General features: G+C 38.6%; 1 protein-coding gene across 2 annotated transcripts in view; it reads right to left on the reverse strand.

The window, feature by feature from the left end:
• LOC140199046 (cyclic AMP receptor-like protein A) overlaps window positions 1–22781 on the reverse strand; it is a 187240-nt gene that overhangs the window by 95673 nt on the left and 68786 nt on the right. For both annotated transcript variants that reach the window (XM_072260476.1, XM_072260477.1), the window contains exon 7: window positions 1655–1744. In XM_072260476.1, the coding sequence (XP_072116577.1) occupies window positions 1655–1744 (90 nt within the window). The remainder of the gene's footprint in view (window positions 1–1654; window positions 1745–22781) is intronic.

The raw sequence follows: 22781 nt of genomic DNA on the forward strand, positions 1-22781 counted from the left end.
GTGTCTTACATTTGTGGTGGGCAAATTAATGGAGAAGATTCTTAGGAACTGGATTTGTAAGCATTTAGAGAAGCATAGTCTTATTAGGGATAGTCATCATGGCTTTGTGAGGGGCAAGTCATGCCCCACAAGCCTAAATGAATTCTGTGAGGAAGTAACAAAACAAATTGATTAAAGTAGAGCAGTGGATGTGATGTATATGGACTTTAGTAAGGTACTTGACAAGGTTCCCCATGGTTGACTCATTCAGAAAGTTAGGAGGCATGGGATTCAGGAAAATTTGGCTGTGTGGACTCGGATTGACTTGCCCACAAAAGATAGAGGGGGGCAGTAGATGGAGCATATTCTGCCTGAAAGTCAATGATCAGTGGTGTTCTGCAGGGATATATCCTGAGGTACATGCTCTTTGTAATTTTTATAAATGAATTGGATGAGGAAGTGGAAGGGTGGGTTATGGGTTAGTAAGTCTGCAGCTGATATGAAGGTTGGTGGTGTTGTGGGAAGTGTAGAAGGTTGTTGTAAATTACAATGGAACAATAATAGGCTGCAGAGCTGGGCTGAGAAGTGGCAGATGGAGTTCAATCTAGAAAAGGATGAAGTAATTTTGGAACTTTGGAAGGTTGAACTTGAAGGGTTAAAGGGAAGATTTAAGCAATGTAGAGGAACAGGCATATATTGACAGTAAGTATTGGATTTGACATTGCAATGATAATACTCAAGTTATTGGTAGAGAAGAAACCTGCCCAAATAGCTAGGTGGGTATCACAGTTAAATTACAGGTACAAACTCTGGTGATTTAACAGTTTTTATATATTTACTTACAAGCTTAAGAAGGTGAAGCAATAACCTTGAGTATTTTTTCACAATTGTACTGCAGAAACAGCAGACAAATTTGAAAACGTGTAAGTCCTGTTCAAGGCTGTGGTATAAAAAAATGACTGGTTCTGGTCAGAAATAAAGTCTGTCTTCAAATTGAAGTCCAGACTGCAGCTTCTTTAATGAATGCTGTCAAGGATCTGACCAAACATTTTTCACAGAGCCAATCTCAGTGAAGATTGGCATCAAACAAGGATGTGACACTACCACAAAAAGATCTCCTGCAAAGAAGGAAGCTAATCTCCAGAATTAATGGGAATCTATTCACTCTACTTCAGAACCAAAGTCACCCACACCTTAGTATCAAGTGCAATATAAAAAATGATGCCTGCATTTGTGTGCATTCAAAGGCTCTGTTTCAAACTATTGATTATTCATCCACTCAGGAATTTGCTTAGCCTGGAACATTATTTTTATATATATCAACATGTACAGTCCCTGCTATCATACAAAATTTTTTTGGATCTATGAAACCATGAACTCAAAATGCTTCACTAACTTCAATGGAGGAAATGAGAAGGCAAAAGCACCAAACAAACACAGAAAATAAGTTTATAATTTGCTTCCTCGAAAATTAACAAAATATTTTAAAGATACTTTATAGATATAATTTGTAACATCTGATTCTTTTCTATACAATAAATTTATAACTTCAAATATAACCCAATTCCTGAAACTATTTTTTTTGGGCATTAATTATTTTTTTCTGCTTAAAAAGATACCGTTAACATGCTCTAAGCAAAATTTGCATCATCTATGGTCACAATCAGATCCTTACCACCATGCTCCAGCAGGGCCATAATAATCACCAAAGAGTGGAAGACAGGACAGAAAAAATGGCACACCCCAGGCGGCAACATAATACACCCTGCAAGGGATAATGCATGATAACCAAATTAGTCATATTTCATACTGAACAAATAAACTAAAATGAAATGCATTGTAAATCGTAAAACATTTTGTTCCCAAAACAGTAGAGACATCATTCTAGTGCAAACTCTTGCTAAATGAAGGATGGGTACAGAAATAGAAAACCTGCTTAATAACAGCTTACATTTTCAAAGCCTCAATAACTTGGAGCTATAGATTAACCATTTCAACATCATACTGATTGTGCAAAGAAACATATTGAAAACAATTTAAAAAGCAATAGATAATGACACAAGATTGTATGTAAAGAGCAAATGACAGACTTAAGTGATCTCACAGACAATAGACCACACTGAAGTTCTGCAAACCTGCCACATCAGTCATGAATGGTGACAGCCATTCAAATAACTAACAAGACAAGAAGGCTGAAAGAATTTCTCCAAGCTCAATTATGGTGATTCATTCCACAAGATACCATGATTCAAATGGAAGTGTTAGTCTCAGCAAAAGCTATAGAACTACATAACATCCCAGCAGTAATATTATAAGGAGAGCAGAATGGCTTTGTGCCAGGCAAGTCCTACCTTAATAACTTGATTGAGTGTTTTGAGGTGATGAAGGGAATTAATGAAGGTAAAGCAATGGATGTTGTCTACATGGATTTAGTAAGGCACTTCAGAAGATCCCTCATCGGAAGCTCATCCAGAAAATTAAGATGCGTGGGATCCACGGTGAATTGGCTGTTTGGATTCAGAACTGGTTTGCTTATAAGACAGTGGTCAATGAGACTAATTCTGATCGGAGGTCTGTGACCAGTGGTGTTCCATAGGAACTTATACTGGGACCCCTGCTGTTTGTGAAGTATACAAATAACCTGGATAAAAATGTAGACGGGTGCATTGGTAAGTGAGGCAGATAGCATTGAAGACTGGCAAAGGATACAGTAAGATATAGATAGGCTCTAGGTGTGGGCAGAGAAATGAGAAATGGAGAGTAATCTGGTCAAATGTGAAGAGCTGCGCTTTGGGAGATCAAATGTGAAGACACAGTACACTGTTAATGGCTAGACCCTAAACAGTATTGAAGTGCAGGGGGGATGTTAGGGTCCAGGTCCATAGCTTCCTGGAAATGGGTACTCAGGTTGATAGGGTGGTAAAGAAGGCTTATTGCATGCTTGCCTTTATCAGTCAAGGAACTGAGTTCAGGATTTAGGAAGTTATATTGCAGCTTTTAAAACTCCAGTTAAGCTGCATCTGGAATATTTCAGTCAGTAATGGCCTTTACATTATAGGAAATAGGTTAGGCTTTGGAGGGGGTGCAGAAGGGATTTGCCTGGATGAGAGAGCATATGTTGTTAGGAGAGGTCGGACAAACTTGGGTTGCTTTCTCTGGAGTGGCGGGGGCTGATAGAGGATCTGATGAATGTTTATAAGATTATGAGAGGCATAGATAGAGGAGACAGACCTTTTTCCCATGGTTTATATAATTAATACCATAGGGCATGCATTTAAGGTGGGGCCGGGGGTGATTTCAAAGGAGATGTTGGGGCAAGCTTTCTTCTAACTCACAGAGAGTGGTGGGGTCCTGGAATGTGCAGGATGGAGTGATGGTGGAGGCAACACACGTTCAAGAGGCTCTTTGATTGATTCATGAACATGTATGAAATGGAAGGCAATGGACATTGTGAAGGCAGAAGAGATTAGTTCAGTGGACATTTGATTACTAATTTACTTAATTCAGCACAACATAGTGGACCAAATGATCTGTTCCTCTCTGTGCCGTTCTGCATCCTTTTAAAGATATATGCTGTCGTCAAATACAGTTACAACACATCTGACATCAACCTGAAAATGTGGAAAATATGCCAGGTTCACAAAAAGCAGACATATCAGTTTGGTTAATTACCCTCCAATCAAAATGATGGAAGGTGTCATTGATTGTGCTATCAAGCAGCAGTCATTCTCCAGTAATCTACACACTGATGCTCAGCTACCACTTGATTCCAGAACTTGGATCAAACATGGACCACAAGGCTGAATTCTAGAGACAAAGTGACTATCCAAAGCAGTACTGACCACATGTGGTAACAGGGCACCATAGTAAACCTGATCAATGGGCATCAAACAGAAAGTATTTCAGTAGTTGGGTCCATACTTCACACAAAGGAAATGACTATCATTGTTAGAGGTTAATCACCACAGCCCTGGAACATCAATGCAAGAGTTTCTTAGGGAACTGCCAACCATCTTCCATTACTTCAATGACCTTCCATCTAGCAAAATATTATAAGTGGGTATGGGTTCACTGATATCTACACAATATTCAATTCCATTCACAACTGCTCAGCAAATGAAGTAGCCCATGTTTTCATACAAGATCTAGACAATATATTGTCAAGTATCCAAAGTACCAGAGTATCAGACAATGATTATTTCCATCAGTAGAGATTCTAATCGTTTGTCCTTGACATTCAGTTGCATTACCATTGCCGAGTTCCCCAGTAACAATATTCTGTGGTCACCACTAACCAGTACCCCAACCAGACCAGCCACAGACATATTGCACCAACAAGAACAGATCACAGGTTGGATCAAAAGCTAGTAACTCATTTCTTGGCAAACTAATGCCTTTCTACCATGGACAAGGGACAAGGCAAAAGCTTGATGGAATACACTCCACCTATCCTCATGAATGCAGCTCCAACAACTTTCAAGAAACTCAAAACTATGAAGGACAAGTAATCAATGTTCTTTCAGCAGTCAGCAATAAATATATCTGTAGAAAGTAAGAAACCAGATGGAGGGCCAGGTGGAAGAGGAGTACTGGAATTTGGAGAAAGTGTCCATGTTTACTGAACATGGACAAGGAGGAACTGTGCCCAACTTCCTGACGTATAAGTGGGAGATACTTGTCCTCAGAGGGAAGGGGAGGAACATGTGAACCGTTGGTTTTTGACTTGGAGAATTAACCTTTGACCTTAACTCTGAATGTAATAACATGCTTTGAGTTGTACTTTAAAAAAATAATTACATTTTGGTAAAGACTGATTGGCATATTCTGTATTGCATTTCACTTTCTTCTTTGCTTTACTTAATCTCATTTCATCCATTTCCCACAATCACATATGACAAACTGACCCATTTACCCTGTGCAGTAGCTTTGACTTAGTCACAAGAAGCCTTAGCCACATAGGATGCTGGTCAAGGTCTCCCAGAAAAACTTTTAATCTGCCACTGGATAAATGCAAAGTCAAATCACAAACATGCCACTGGATAAATGTAAAGCAAAATCACAAACATGTAAATTAGAACTAAATTTATGATTTTGGATATTTTATCATTTCCAATGTATCCAACAATGTGGTAACTCTTTTTATGAAATACAGATATCAAAGCCAGGTTTTTCAATTGAGCAGATACAATTGCCAGGCACTTGGTCTTTAGAGTTATTACCAGATGAAGGCAGTTCAAAAATAAAATGTAGCAAGTAGTAATTGGAACACAAAACCCTTTCCTTAGAGGTCTGCGACTGCAGGTGACACCACTGTACTTTTTAGAGACAAGTCTAAACTCTATCCATAGTTAAAGATATATAATTTATTACAAGCTCTAACACCAGAGTCACCATAGAGTTTTATGAATCTTTGCCTACAAACATTTAGGTGCATCCGTTCCATTTATTCCCCTGATAATTCATTCTTATTCTAACCATTTCAAAAAGTCTCGTGAAGACTTACAATATTCACATTCTACCTTGAATCTTTCTAGCACTGAAATAACAATTGTCTTCATGTCAAATCTGTGAAATTTGATTTGATTTTTGCTGTTTAGATTAGCTACCAATAGTGGCTTCTGGATTTTACACTGATCATTCAAAGGACCTGGCAATGCCAAATAACAAGCACTCAATTATGAAGATAACAATTTTGATTTCATGCATTATTTGCCATTCCTTCAAAAATATTTTGAATTGTTCTCATTTCAGAATATGTATTACCAATTAAAGAATAGCTGGCAAAGAGATAACACAGTTGATAGGCTGACCGGTTAGAATTGAGTAGCCTGATTGTGAAGCAGCACATTCTTCATTATAAGCATCAAATTGTAATTCTTTTCATTGTCAAAAAAAAATAACACTGCAGTACCACGCCATCCACTTAAAAATGTAGTCTTGGTATCCTTGAACATCTTTCATTGTGCACTATTTTCATGCAATACATGGAGAGATTTTGAATATGTAGGTTCTTCGTTCATGAGCATGGAGATTGCCAGACACTCAAAGTAACATCATATGGGATGCAATACATGTTTTGAAGTTACTTGTGCAAGATATTCTGCATAATGAAGACAACCCTAAATGGAGAATTCAGATTTTTTATTTGTGTTGGTTAAATGGAAACTAATTGGATCTAGTTTAAGAGTGTCCATTTCAAGGCAGGTTCTCTTTTAGGTATTTTTCTTAGTGATTGTTTCCTCCATTTCAATACAATACTAATGTTGTTAGACCCCAGAATAACTAGTTTCCATGAACCTGATGACAGCCCACTATCTAATTCTTTGCTTCCCTGGCCGAATGCAGGACACACTCACCATAACTTGCCTTCTCCTTAACTTAGCCCAACCACGATCCACAGCAATCATTCCTCAAACGCGTGCTGAACTAACTCCTGCTATAAGCACTTCCATAGTAGAGTTTGTCAACAAGGCCTTTTCAATTCGTTTAAGTTTGTAAATATTATTTTATTGCATATGAAGTATTGGGCCATGATAGAATATTGCTTCTGTGGGCCTCACACAATCACTGTATTTCTTTTTTTAGGAAATATAGAATATTTTGTGCTTTGAAAATAACTTCTAGTAAACTGCATTTCTCATGCACACTGCAATGCGCGCGCATCTCTCCGGTGAAATGATATCATATTTTTAAGTAGGAAGCCATGCACAATTCTGATTTGATGGAGACAGACATGAGAAGCAAAGGAACATCTGGAGAAATTTCTGAAATGCCCAGTTTGTTGCCACTGCTACTGTGCGATCGAGAATCTCTGGAGGGGAGGCCCCAAAATCCCCGGCTTTGCCTGCTGCTGGTGACCGAGACTGAGGTCGAAGCGTTCGGCAGAAATGGTGCTCGGTATTCGGTCTCTGAGGGCTGATCGGAGCTTGAAGTTTTCGGACTACTCAGAGTTGGACTGTGGTCGGGCATGGCAGGGAGAGTTTTCTTCCTTCTCCCATCTGCGTGAGATGTGGGACTTTCAAGAGACTTTGAATTTTTTTACTGTGCCATGGCCTGTTCTTCATCAAGTTATGGTATTGTTGCACTGTTGTAACTATATGTTATAATTATGTGGTTTTTGTTAGTTTTTCAAACTTGGTCTGTCCTGTGTTTTTGTGATATCACACCGGAGGAATATTGTATCATTTCTTAATGCATTCATTAATAAATGACAATAAAAGTGGACTGTGTCCTCATAATCTAATCTAAATTCAAGATAATTTTTCTGCACTTGTTTCCTGTTTGATGTGATCATCATTTACTTGTCATTAAGTCAGATAAGTACTCCTTAGCAAAATCAGAAAATGCTAGAAAAACTCAGCCAGTCATGCAGCATCCACAGAAAGAGAAACCAATTAAAGTTTCAGCCTAGGAGCAGTTCCTCAGACATCCTGACCATAAAAGTTAACAGTGTTTTCACTATCAGGTTAGCATGTAAACTTACAAAAGAAATTTTGGGCATGGCTGATGCACAGGATAATCATCCTTTGAGGCCCTGTGTTAGTCAATCCCTTATCCTACATTAATCCTGTGGCAATTAACTAATCTTATTTAGTTCATTATATTCTCATACTGAAAAATTAAAGATTGATATCTGTAGTTGACCGTTTCCAGGAATTGGCACATTGGGAAAATATTCCACAGCAATGAAAATTCAGCAATTATTTGCTTCAGAAATAAGGGATTCCTATTTTTCTCATCCTTCTTTTTGTCCTCTCTCTACCTGAAATTTTCCAATTTTTTCTATTCTTCTTTTGATAGACAATGTTGTCTATAATTTACGAGCTTGATTAGATCTCTAACTTTATGTGCTCTCTTATAAAAAGTAACCATGATATTTCTTTTTATTAATTCAAAGAAAAATTGAGAACCTATTTTAAAAATCTGAAGCTGGAAACAGACGGTGAAACTCACCTAAAGGGTAGTTCAATACTGTATTTTCACTGGCACTTGCATTCAAATTTCCTTTCTGTAATATGTTTAAGTACTCAAGGGGAAGTAAATTTAACTATTGCAGCCTATTGAATGTAAATCCACAATATAAAATGGTAACTGTTCAGTGTTGATCAAGGACAACATTACTTAGGAAAACTATTATTTGGGAGGAAGGAGAATATTAGCAGAAGAGGTTGGGTTGATCAACGTTACCAGTGTAAAATTCAGAGTTTAATCCCACAATGCAACGTGTTCAACACTCACAAGAACTTCCCACTTAACCAAAGCAGTTACAAATTTGAGGAAGTTTACAGAAAAATGATCTTCAAGATGTCCGCAAAATTTATGACAGTTTACAAAACGTTGTGATGAAAGCTGACACCACTCATGTAAACTTAATCATCATTGTACACTTCTACATCAGCTGCCCAAATTGTTTCCTGAGTGTTAAGAAATAAACTGTGGGTAGGACCTGTGAACAACAACGTCTACTCTGACAACAAGCAGTTAAGAAAACAAAGAATACTGTAGAGCATTCTGATTCCACTGAGGATGGGATACTTTGAATAATTTTTCGTAGCTTAGTTTAATGCAGGACTGCTCCAGGGTGACTATGCATACTTTCCCTGGAGTGTGGTTTACAGTTCACAGATTCCACAGATGGTGTGCCCATGCACTGACTGGGTGAAACCCTACCTTTCTGGAGATTGGCCCAAGAGGGCCTGATATCACTTGAGACCATGGCAATTTAAGCAGGCCCAAACCCAGTATTGGGAGAGACAAGTTTGCAATAATGGAAGCACCCCATATCAATAACACTATAATAATAAAGGCACCCATGTCCACCTACCTCTGCTGCACAGCCAGTGCCCATCTCCAAAAGTGCTTGGCATGGGACTTTTAAGTTTAATGCAAATTGCATGATTACATCATTGGATGCCCCTTTAATGGGCTTGGGCTGGACTGGGGATTCCCGGTTTCACACTGCAGCCTCTCTGTCAGCTTTACAGGAAAACTGGCATACCCTATCAAAATCACACAGGGCAGTTGTTAACTTTAGAGATCGGACAAAAGAAGGCAGTTAGCAACCATTGTCTCTGCTCGTGACAACATTTGACACCTTTAATGGGCCAATGTTAATTTCAATCAAAATTGCTATTCGTTAATTTTTAAAGCATCAATTAAGATATTGATTACTATACACCAATACTACTACACAAAATTGGGTTACTCAAAATTAGTGGTCTAGATAAAGTTTAAAATGTCTCTCATTTTGTCATAAACCTATTCAACCAAATTGTACTAGTTGTCCACTCTTAAATACATCTAGAAATATACATTGAAATAATATGTAAAGCACAAAATTACCTTAAAAAAGATTATTCAATTTCATTTGTTCACACTATATTTTACATTTAGTGAATACAAGCAAGTTTCAGTGATAACTTGAAGGAAAAAGAATGATTTAAAATTAGAAACACAAGAGATTCTGCAGATGCTGGAAGTCTTGCACAACACACACACATTGCTGGAGGAACTCAGCAAGTCAGGCAGCATATATGGAGGGGAATAGAGAGTTGATGTTTTGGGCTGAGATACTTCATCAGTACCTGATGTGTGTTCTTTTTCAAACTAACCAATCCAATTTCTCAATTAATTAATGTTGCATATGGAGAATATTTGTCAAAACAAAGGAATATTGCAACAGAATAAAAGCTTAGAATAATCAGAAGAAAGAAAAATGAAAAGAAACAGAATTACCTGTGGGTTTAAATGGAAAACAAGACACAGTTAAATGGTAAAGACATATTAGCGTGCCAGGTAACAAACATTTTCAGAATTTCCTGGTGTTTTTTTTTCAGATTTCCTTCAGCTACAACTGCTTACCTCTAGCAATCTCTACAAATACACTTCTGCCTTATAATAAGATTAATTCCTTATTGCCCTCTCCTCCTATTCAAAATGTGATCAGCTTATTTACATTATGCCTCTTATCCAAAACCCTCATGGCTTCCTCCCATCCTGCTTTTAATGACTCTCTCTCTGTAATGCTTCCAGTTTCCAAATTATATTTCCTATTCCATATCCAGTAATTTTCTTCTTCTCATCATATTATCTCTTTAATTCACCAACTTCTGTGGTCTTTGATGTAGTCCTCCCTTGTTCAGCTTCACTCAACTCTTGATTCTAAAATTGGCTTCTTATCCCAATCATGCACTACTCGCTCCGTAATCCCCAACGCATCCTTACAAAGCCCCGACTTCTGAATCAAAGCTTTGTCTCTTGTCAATATAGTATACCAATTTGCAAGTGTTCCACTTTATGCAACCCCTCCATTCTCTCTGTGCTGTCAGTCTGCTTGAATAAAATGCAGTTTTGAATGAGTTAAAAGTTCATCAGCTTACTGGGAAAGATGACAGCATCACCTGTACATACTGCAAATCTAATTCCCTCATCAAATGTTCTTAAGTGAATGTCTTAGACTAAATCGGGCTGTTCAATGTGTGATCTTCAGCAGTGTGTTCACCTCATACACTTTTATTCAGAGACTTTAACTTTAGTAATTTTGTTCATCTCTAATTCAATTTCATTCTGCTTTATTCCATTGTTCTGCTGGTCAATTTATCCTCCAACATTTTCTATATGATCTGCCTCATGTGAATTTTTGCTGCCCATTCCCAATAGTAGATCAAGTCCAACATTTATAAATCAGCCTTTTGCCTGCCAATGCCACAAAAAAAATAAGATCATCCTGCAGTGAAACTTCTCTTTGATCATCCTGCTCTAACTCTACATCCATCTCCTGAGGTAGAACATTTTCTCTAACAATCCACAATTGACTCCAGTTTTAAGTGCATTCTACTCTTTCCCACTATTGGTAGCATGCCAGTATACTTTGCAATCTTATTCCCTTCCGCTCCAGGTCTATCAACTACTTTTCATCCAGAACCTATTAAAGCTCACCTCTTTTAGCATACTAGCAACACACATAAAAGTTGCTGGTGAACGCAGCAGGCCAGGCAGCATCTCTAGGAAGAGGTACAGTCGACGTTTCGGGCCGAGACCCTTTGTCAGGACTAACTGAAAGAAGAGCTAGTAAGAGATCTGAAAGTGGGAGGGGGAGGGGGAGGGGGAGAGCCAAAATGATAGGAGGAGACAGGAGGGGGAGGGATGGAGCCAAGAGCTGGACAGGTGATTGGCAAAAGGGATATGAGAGGATCACGGGACAGGAGGCCTAGGGCGAAAGAAAAGGGGGAGGGGGGAAAAATGCCCAGAGGATGGGCAAGGGGTATAGTGAGAGGGACTCCTCCCCCTTTTCTTTCAGTTAGTCCTGACAAAGGGTCTCGGCCCGAAACGTCAACTGTACCTCTTCCTAGAGATGCTGCCTGGCCTGCTGTGTTCACCAGCAACTTTTATGTTTGTTGCTTGAAATTCCAGCATCTGCAGATTTCCTTGTGTTTGCATCTTTTAGCATACTTCTGATTTGATATTGAGGTCTTCCCTTTATTCTTACCGCAATGAACTAATCAATCCACAAGTGGAAACTTGGTCCACAATTGTCAAAAGGGTATTTAATCATGGAAGATTTAATTTAATGTTCAACCTTCAGTATGTTTCAGCAGGAATATTTTATAACCTTGAAAAGCTTCAGCATGTAAATATTAAGAAAGAGAATGTACTGGAGCTATTGGAAAGCATCAATTTGGATAAGTCGCCGGGACTGGATGAGATGTACCCCAGCCTACTGTGGGAAGCGAGGGAGGAGATTGCTGAGCCTCTGGTGATGATCTTTGCATCATCAATGGGAACGGGAGAGGTTCCAGAGGATTGGAGGGTTGCAGATGTTGTTCCTTTATTCAAGAAAGGGAGTAAAGATAGCCCAGGAAATTATAGACCAGTGAGTCTTACCTCAGTGGTTGGTAAGTTGATGGAGAAGATCCTGAGAGGCAGGACATATGAACATTTGGAGAGGTATAATATGATTAGGAATAGTCAGCATGGCTTTGTCAAGGGCAGGTCGTGCCTTATGAGCCTGATTGAATTTTTTGAGGATGTGACTAAACACATTGATGAAGGAAGAGCAGTAGATGTAGTGTATATGGATCAAGGCATTTCACAAGGTACCCCATGAAAGTAAGGAGGCAAGGGATCCAAGGGGCCAATGCTTTGTGGATCCAGAACTGGCTTGCCCACAGAAGGCAAAGAGTGGTTGTAGATGGGTCATATTCTGCATGGAAGTCAGTCACCAGTGGAGTGCCTCAGGGATCTGTTCTGGGACCCTTACTCCTCGTGATTTTTATAAATGACCTGGATGAGGAACTGGAGGGATGGGTTAGTAAGTTTGCCGATGACACAAAGGTTGGAGGTGTTGTGGATAGTGTGGAGGGCTGTCAGAGGTTACAGGATATTGACAGGATGCAAAATTGGGCTGAGAAGTGGCAGATGGTGTTCAACCCAGGTAAGTGTGAAGTGGTTCATTTTGGTAGGTCAAATATGATGGCAGAATATAGTATTAATGGTAAGGCTCTTGGCAGTGTAGAGGATCAGAGGGATCTTGGGGTCTGAGTCCATAGGACGCTCAAAGCAGCTGCGCAGGTTGACTCTGTGGTTAAGAAGGCATACAGTGTATTGGCCTTCATCAATCATGGAATTGAATTTAGGAGCCGAGAGGTAATGTTGCAACTATATAAGACCCTGGTCAGACCCCACTTGGAGTACTGTGCTCAGTTCTGGTCACCTCACTACAGGAAAGATGTGGAAGCCATCAAAACGGTGCAGAGGAGATTTACAAGGATGTTGCCTGGATTGGGGAGCATGCCTTATCAGAATAGGTTGAGTGAACTCGGCCTTTTCTCCTTGGAGCAACGGAGGATGAGAGGTGACCTGATAGAGGTGTATAAGATGATGAGAGGCATTGATCGTGTGGATAGTCAGAGGCTTTTTCCCAGGACTGAAATGGTTGCCACAAGAGGACACAGGTTTAAGGTGCTGGGGAGTAGGTACAGAGGAGATGTCAGGGGTAAGTTTTTTACTCAGAGAGTGGTGAGTGCGTGGAATGGGCTGCCGGCAACAGAGGTGGAGGTGGATAGGGTCTTTTAAGAGACTTTTGGATAGGTACATGGAGCTTAGAAAAATAGAGGACTATACGTAATCCTAGTAATTTCTAAGGTAGGGACATGTTCGGCACAACTTTTTGGGGCGGAGGGCCTGTATTGTGCTGTAGGTTTTCTATGTTTCTATAAATAATAATTTAATAAATATGATATTGCTAAAGGGCAGATGATAGAATGCTAACTCTTAAGCACAGAAACTCCAAGACCATATTCTATGTTCTGGCTTTAATCCACTTTCTCACCACAAATCCTGTACTGATCCATGGATTTTCTTGTTAGAAAAAACTATGATATGTTTGCTTATTCAGTTGAAGAAACAAGAATATGAGAGATCTGCTTTTTAAAATAAGAAACCTTAAAAAAGAGGTGCCATGCTGTAGGTTATTAATTTTACTAACTTAGGAACTGAGTTAAAATTTCAGCAGTGATTTTGTGGGAGTTGCCCAGAATAAATCACACATTTGATAACAGAAAAGGGAAGAAGTGTTGTCCAATGACTCAGGTACCTGATACAGTGGGTAGTTGAGCAATCTACTTCAGGCGGGGCTGTGGAAAATTACTGAAACAAGATAGGTGGCTTTCATGGCAGGATTTCAAGACTGATCACTTTCAATCAAGGTTTCCATTTATAAAGGTCAGATGAAAACAGAATCAAATTCAGTTGTAATGCCTCTCTTGTTAATTAGTCTGTCAACACACAAATCCAAGGCCTGCAAATAAACAGCAAGAATCTCCACAGGTATTTCAACTCAATGATACTGGTAAACCTATATCCTGAATCAGCATCATTAAATTAAGGAAAGCATATATGCAAAGTTTTTTTCTGGAAATGAAACAGTTAAATGAATAGCATGAAGGCTCTGCTAATTATTGAAAATGGCTAATTTTCACCCATGACAGGGACACGGTTACATACAATTCTTGTTTGGAAATATAATCTTTTCCTTTTTAAGTATGTCATACAAATCAATTATTAAATAATTATGCTAAGTTTCCTGAATAAGTTTCAAGTAACATAAACAGGATACCGAATACCTCCAACAACAAAGTACAAATATTATTTAACACTGAGCCCTTACAGCAGCTTTAAGCCATTTTAATCATATCAAATATTGCTATAAAAGAAGGCCTCATAATTGCCATCAGCAATTATTCACATGCATTTTACTCTGCACAACCCATGAGAGTCATTCGGGTTTTGCAACAATGAATCTCTGTAATTTTACCAGGTCTTTGAACTAACAATCCACTCAGCATCACACAACCCTGAACTGGCATACTGCCCAGGAAGGAAAATCACCAGACATGTGTCAACTGTATTTTCATAATCTATTTATGGTCCTGCTCTTCACTATTGTAATTACATACAGTAAGAATTTGCAGAGGAACCAATCAGCTCCTAGTGACAGGGGTGTAGGTCTCAGCTTCGTGAAATCAAACTGTCGCTCTAAGGAATGGATCAAGCCCTGACATGCATATTGCACTAATAAGCCTCATCTTGAACAAAAATACAGCTGAGCCATTGTAAGGCTTTTCCATGACATCTCAGCACCTATGGTAAGTATAGATGCATAAGGGTTAATTAAGCAGCAAAATGAAACATTATGCTGCTTAATTACTCCACTAAAATTTCACCAATACCAAGCTCAAACTAGCAGCCTTAACAACATTCTTTAACTTTTCCTTACATGATTTTGGGACAATTTTTTCATTCATGATGGTGAATTCTTACGCTGTGTTTTTTCCCTCAAATATTATGCTCAGTAGTTTATAATATTTGGCTCATTTGGGCAGAAAACTCCAATATGAACTGGAAAAACCTAGCAGAAATTATGGGAGCTCATTCAATAACAATTGTAACCTTTATACAAACTTGCCAAGTGAAAATGTCACATATTGAAGATTGTATCCTTCTTCCTGAGATAGTATATTAGTTTATTTCAAATCTAATTAAGTCCATACAATTCAATTTCATGATGATGCTATGCACTACATGTAATAGACTGATAAGTGCAGGTTTACTTGTTAAATATAATGCATAGCACTGGCATAACCTTGTTTCAATTTCAGATGACCAATATATTTGATTAAATAAATATGCAAAGACCTTCAAGTTATCTGTTTCGTGATAAAATCTAAGAGACACAAATACACTGAAGGAGTGACCAATTGATGAACAAGTTGAAAAGAAAATCAGTGGAAAGATACCAGGGAACTCAAATAGTAACAGATATGCTGTATTTTAGAGACAGATTGGAAATTTGCATAGGAAGTTCATGGACTGAAGTGTAGGAATTTAGAATCCTATTTCATTTTGTCATCATAGTGCAAAGAGCTATAAAGTTACACCATAAAGTAAATCACAAAAATCTTTAGTAAGACAGGTTCTCAGTTTAAACTTTCTAGCTATACTATTACCTATATAGTAGTCAGAACGTGCAAAGGTTATATTTTTCATTATATCCAATAACCCAATTGCTGCACAGATTTTATGCAAAATTTCCTATAAGATTTGTATTATGCAAAGAAACAGGAACTTCATAATAATATTTCACCCTTCAATATTCCACAAATAGTTGGAACTACTCATTTCAAAACATTACATATAATGTGATGAAAAGTACAAATTTACCTCTTGTTTAGACATGACAGCACATTAATGACAAAGACCCAAATTGACAGTAACAATATGTGGCCAGTGAAACAGCATGTCAGGAATTACTTAGCTGTAATAATTGATACTAGTTAAATGTCCATACTTTTCAACAAAAGATAAAGCCAAATGCAGAACTGAAGACAGGCAGATTTAAAGAAGAACAAATAAATGAAACTGAACTTGAAAATAATAAAGGGGGGCGGGGGGCACAATTGTTGAGAAAAGAAATGGTGGTGAAACTAAGGGAAAAACACAAGTTGAAGGGTGTGGGAGAAAGGAAAGTGAGGGCAGATATGTTGGGTGGAGGGTAAGAATGGGGAATGTGAGGGTGGGGATGGGGGGGGCAGACAAATGAAGATGACACATATGCTTACCATCCATGTGTATTAATGTACAGTATCTGTAGCTATGGCTGGTATGTGTCGATTGTAAGTATATTGACTCCAAGGAACTATATCCCTTTGATTCTGCATCGAGAATGGCTTGAACAGAGTCTTATGAATTCAAATACCTAAGTGCTGCTATAATGTATAGCTGATGCTTGGGAAAAGAAGATAGAGAAGGAGGAAGAGATAGACAAGAAATTTATTAAAATAAGTAATGCTAGTTGCTATCACAAATGTAGGTTCTGTAAGGCCTTGCAACACTATTCTTGTATAGTAGCACAAATGTATTGACCATATGGTTTTGTTTGCGGCAAATACCACAATAGATGTTGAGATTGTTAGGGAGAATTATTAACAATTCATACAAAACTATGAGTGGGTAAGCTGCCAATGCTGTTGCCTTTGTTCTCTGCTCAAATATAAAAGGGAGTGGTTTATAAATATCTAGGTAAAATTCAAAGTTGAAGTTGAGTTTATCGTCATATGCACAAGTACACATAAGCACAGGTGAGCAGCATCACATGCACGTCATCTAAGCAACATTCACAAGAAAAATATTAATTAAACAGAAATTATACAATTTTTAAAAGAAGGAACACAATTAGTACAAAAAAATTCTAGTTTAGTGCAAAGCAATCTTAGTGTTGGCAAACTATAGTGATTAAAGTTGTGCCATTTGATCCAAGAACCAAGTGGTTAAAGGCAAGGAGCTGTTCTTGAACCTGGTGGCATAGGACTTCAGGTTTCTGTACCTCCTATCCAATGGTAGCTGTGAAAAGATGGCAGGACCTGGACTGTGGACATCTTTGACGATGAATGTTGCTTTCTTGAGGCAATGTCTTCTGTAGATGGTGGGGAAGGATGTGCCCATGATGTATTGGGCAAAGTCCACCACTCTCTGCAGCTTCTTTTCTACACATCTGAATTACTGTACCAGACCATGATGCAACCATTCAGGATACTTTCAACAGGTCATCTGCAGAAGCTTATGGGAGTGTTTGCTGATAAGCTAAACCTCCTAAAAAAAGACACCAGTGCACTCCCCTTGTGATTTCATCTATGTGCACAGCCCAGGACGGGAATTCGACATGTTAATGCCCAAAAATTTTAAGCCATTGACCCTCTCCATTGTCAATCCCATAATGTAAACTGACACATGTTCGTCCTCCTTCTCCTTCCCAAAGTCAACAATCAAATCTTTAGTTTTAGTTATGTTGAAGATGTTGAGTGTTCAAGACCAACCAGGTATTCTACTTTGTTCGCATATCCTGATTCATCACCAGCTGTGATTCGCCCAACAATGGTGGCGTTATCAGTGAATTTGTACTGTATATGGGATTGAAGCTGTGCTCAGCCACACAGTGTGGATAGTGAATAGGGCTGGAGGCTAAGCACATTTGAGGTGCGTCTGTGATGATGGTTAGCGAGGAGGAGATGTTGTTACTAATCCTCACCCACTGATACATAACAATGCTGATGAACAATTACTTTACATTACTCACGGTTATCTGCCCTTAAAATACTTAACTGCTATTTTGACTTACAGTCCTCAGTTCTCACAATTCTTCACAGAGCCACATTAATATTTTCTGCTCTCATTGTACACCATCACATTTACAACACCATGTAAAAGTGTCATTAAAAATTCTTACATGCACATTGCAATACTTATACTTACTTTGCTACTTTTCATGATGTGTTTTAAATATACCAAAACAGAACCCAGAATGCTTGTGGTGACTTCTATTTTAATCTAGTACATGTATCAACATTTCACAGGGCTACTACAACAAATTTCTGGAGTTTAGAATTTTGGGGCTGTCACTGCCCAGCATTTTCAATTTTTCATTTTGCTTAATTCATTTAATCTACTAATATTGCTTTCTAATTTATTACCACCTCTACTGGCAGAACTTCTGCAGTCCTAAAACTAGTCACCTTTATTATATCTAATACCCATAACTGAAATTATCTATAAAAATGGCAAGATGAGAAATGAGAAATATAAAGCAGCAGAAGCAAGAGAGGAAGTAAATCAGAAGTAATAAATGAGCTCAAAGGAAGAACAGACAAGTGACAAATTTTATAATATGGTAAACTGGAACATTAAAAAACAGCAGGAAGTCTTTTGTCCCTCACGTCCATTCCATCGGTTATTCAGATCAGGTCTGAATATTTACCTCAGCACTACATTCATCTGCTAACTATTGGTTCACATTATATAACAATTTATCAGTCTCACTTTAAATTGCCCAGCAGCTGAACCTTCACTGCTCTCTTAGGTAGAGAATTCCAAAGAAAACTACAGAGTCAGTGTGTCAGGCCCATGGATTTCCATCCAAACTGGAAAAGTAAGAAACCAAAATATCACACACAAAATGTTGCAGGAACTCAGCAGATCAGGCAGCATTTACGAAAAAGTGTTAACAGCCAAACCTTCGGGCCGAGACACCCGAAATGTCGACTGTTTACTCTTTTCCATAGATGCTGTCTGACCTGCTGAGTTCCTCCAGCATTTTGTGTGTTGCTTTGGATCTCCAGTATCTGCAAATTTTCTCATATTTGAAACCAAAGTTTCAAGTTTTGAGTTTTAAAAGGAAGAGTTAGAAAGTATAAAGTGAATGCCTGTGATAGGATAAAGACAAGAAAATCAAAACAGCACAAATTAAAAGGTGATGAAGGTTTGTTATTCATAGATGATCTGACTAGAGGAGGTATAAATAAGGACACAGAGTTAAATATAATAACTGCACGTTCCTCAACAGTTTTGTTCATTCACTTAATCTACTAATATTGCTTTCTAATGTAATGCTTCTATTCACAATACTTACAATATTATCTACCTTAGCTGTGCTGACAATTCATTTGTGGCCTCACCATATAGAGAAAAGATGAAGCCACATCCTTCTAAAATACTGTCATGTGATATCAATTTCAGCACCTCCTCTTTTTTTGTAGTTTCGATTTTCTGTCACCAACATATTTGTTTAGGTCAGTAAGCTGTTTTTAGCTAACAGCTTATGTGAGAAACTAAACTTTATTAATTTGTCGAAATACTTGACAGAGCATTCGGGAGAGCTGTTTGAGAAGACAGTTTTAGTAGAAGTAAGAAGTTAGAGCTTATCTTTGCATTTCAGGACAATCTAGAATAGTGAGCAATTTTGACAGACTGCAGTAAGACATTTTAATGTTTTATTTAATCAAATAGTTGTAAAAATTATACATACACATTTGCAGAGTCCTTTGGAAAATTGACCAATTGCAGTTCTCAAGCTTATGAAGTTTACATTATTTAGATATTTTTAATCACTGAGGTATCTTTCAAAAATGATTTTATAATTTTTCCAACTTAGCACATAAAAATCCACATTTCATTGTTTATCTGATTCAATTAGCTGTTATGCCTCACTGACGACTAACATTTTGCTAACTACTAACTACAATTCTCATGTTAGCCAATTAAGTCAGTTAACCATGAGACTAATGAAGAGATTCATGAACAATGGCCCACTATTGGCAACTTTATACTTTCCTTACACAGATGTGTCCTTGAAAGAAATCATTCCTAGCCACATACCCCATAACAAAGGAAACCTGTTTGTCTGCTGCCGAGTTTCTTATCAGCTAAAAATTCTCCTTGCATTTGTCATCTTTAATTTAAATAACGTCTTAAAAGAGTAATCTATTCTTTGATGCATTTTCCCAAAGAATTTGCTGTTCTTTGATTACTGATATTTGCTCTACTTAAGTTTCATGTTAAATCAGAAGACAATTTTGGTGTATTTTATTTTAATAAACAGGTCAGCCTTATGCTTCTATCTTTTGAAATCCTTAACAAGAATTAATATAAAGACTTTAATATGAAAGGAAGTCTTTCACTAGTTCTATTACTACCTCAATTTGTTTCTTGCTAAACTGATTACCATCCAATAAATCTTCTTCTGTCACTCCAACCCCACCAACACCAAATTATTAATGGTCTCCAAGTAGAATCAAACTTTCTTTCATCACCACCCTTGTTCCAAAAAAATCCACTTGTGAATTGTGTCCTTGTCAGTATTTCCATTTTCCAGAATGAAGGAGATGTTGTCCTTCTTCAAAGAAAGGAGCTTCCCTTCCTCCACCATCAACGCTACCCTCAACCACACCTCTTCCATTTCCCGCACGTCTGCCCTCACCCATTCTCCTGCCACCCTGCCAGGGATAGGGTTCTTGTCCTCACCTAATACCCCACCAGCCTCCGCATCCCTCCATCAGGACTCATATAATAACCTCTGTGACTATGGCTCCCCATGAAGAGTTCTTCTCAGCTGTCTGCAGCCTTTGATCTATTATCATCACGAAATGACAGGTGTAGTATAATCTGAGCAAGTGTGAGAAGCTACACTTTGGGAGGTCAATGTAAGGGAAAAGGATACAATTTGTGGCAGGACCCTTAACAACATGGATCTTGGGATTCAAGTCCATGGGTCACTGAAAGTGACCATGTAAGTTGATAGGCTGGTAAAGAAAGCATATAGCTTAAGTGCCTTAGAAAAGAAGTCATACTGGAGCTACAAAAAACCTTGGTTAGGCCACATGTGGAGTGTTATGTTCAGTTCTGGCCACCCCATTTCAAGAAGGATGTGGAGGCTTTGGAAAGGGTAGAGAATTAGTTTACCTGGATTAAAGGGTATGTGCTATAAGGAGAGGCTAGACAAACTTAGGTTGTTTTCTCCGGAGCATTGGAGGCTGACAGAAGTTTGTAAAATTATGAGAGGTACAGACAGGGGGACAGTCAGAATATTTTTATCTGAGGTAGAAATTTCAAGTACTAAATGTCAATAGAAAGAATACTGTTGAAAAGATGATCACAGGTATCAAGATCATAAGACCTTAAGGCACAGGAACAGAATTAGGTCTTTTGGCCCACTGAGTCTACTTCGCTATTCAATCATGGCTGATTTATTATCCCTCTTAATACCATTCTCTTGTCTTTTCTCCATTACCTTGGATGCCCAAACTAATCAAGGACCTGTCAACCTCCGCTTTAAATATACCCAGCGACTTGACCTCCACCACTGTCTGTGGCAATAAATTCCACAGATTTGACACGCTCTGGCTCAAAAAAAGCCCCTCCTCAACACTGTTCTAAAGGGATGCCCTTCAATTCTGAGGCTGTTTTATCTAGTCCTGGACTCTCCCACTATTCAAAATATCCTTTCCATATCCACTCTGTCCAGGTCTTTCAATATTCAGCAGGTTTCAGTAAGATCTCACCACTCCCCCTACCCCCATTCTTCTAAGCTCCAGTGAGTACAGGCCCAGAGTCATCAAACTATTCTCACACATTAACCCTTTCATTCCTGGGATCATTCTTGTAAATCTCCTCTGAACCCTCACCAATGTCAGCACATCCTTTTTTTAGATATGGAGCCCAAAACAGCCCAAAAAAGTGTGGTCTGATCAAGCTTGATAAAGCCTCAAGCTTTACATCCTTGTTTTCATATCCTCATCCTCTCAGAATGAACGCTGACATTGCATTTGTCTTCCTTCCCACCAACTCAATCTGCAAGTAAACTTTAGGAGGCAGAGCAAAGTCAAGATGGCGCTAAACGGCGATTCCTTTGCTCGCGTTTTCGGAAACAGTTCTATTTCTATCTTTGATATCTCTTTTTTCCCTTTTCAAGGTTCTTTTGAAGACCCTGACTTGCAGTTACACTTTGACTTTGGTTCTTTGACGGAATGGGACCCACTTTCGGGGCCTCACGACCGGCCGTTTTTTGATATCCCAAGGGTACAGCCTGGAAGGTAAGCGTGCCTTCAGGGTTCTGGATTTTCATGGCTCTGGAGACATGCTGATTCTAGGCCAGTGACCCTGACTGAAGTGTTGCAGGGGAACATAGAACATCGGGAGCAGCAGGTTAGCTGCCGGGGGCTGTGTGTCCAAAGAACTGCATCTTCCTGGGGCCGATTCTGTGGGCACAGAGCTCAGAAAAAGCAACGCAACAGACTTTCAACATCATAAATCAGCAAGTTGTTTGTTATGTCTCCCCTCTCACTGTGAAATAGGAACATCTCTTTTTCCCTTATTAGGGAGAGAGAGAGCCTGTGGTATGTTGAATAAGCAGGTGAATGAGTAGTTTTTGGGGTACTGCAAGTCTGTGTCTTTATTGTACCTTTGCACCTCCAATTTCTGAATTTGCTCCCTGTTTAGAAACACATCTATGCCTTTATTCATTCTACCAAAGTGCATGACCAGACACTTCCCGAGTCAAGTCAAGTCAAGATAATTGTCATTTAATACATGTATACTGTCAAAAGAAACAACATTTCTCCAGACCAGGGTGTAAAGCAGTGGTACAGATAACACACAATAACTTAGGAAAGTAAGAATTAAACCTACAAGTGAATTATGCATAAATACAGTAAAGTGCATAAATGAAATATTGTAGGGTACAGAACAAATTAACTGGTGACACTTTGAATGCGATGCGGCAGGGAGTTCAGAAGCCCAATGGCCTCAGGGAAGAAGCTGTTCCCATCCTGACTGTTCTTGTCTTTATGCATTGAGATCTCCTGCCTGATGGTAGAAAGTCAAAGAGGATGCTGGATGGATGGGTGGGATCCTTGATAATACTAAGGGTCCTGCATACGCAGCACTCCTGACAAATGTCCCCGAAGGATGGTAGG

This window comes from Mobula birostris, chromosome 6, assembly GCF_030028105.1.
Source record: "Mobula birostris isolate sMobBir1 chromosome 6, sMobBir1.hap1, whole genome shotgun sequence".
In the NCBI taxonomy this organism is placed as follows: domain Eukaryota; kingdom Metazoa; phylum Chordata; class Chondrichthyes; order Myliobatiformes; family Myliobatidae; genus Mobula; species Mobula birostris.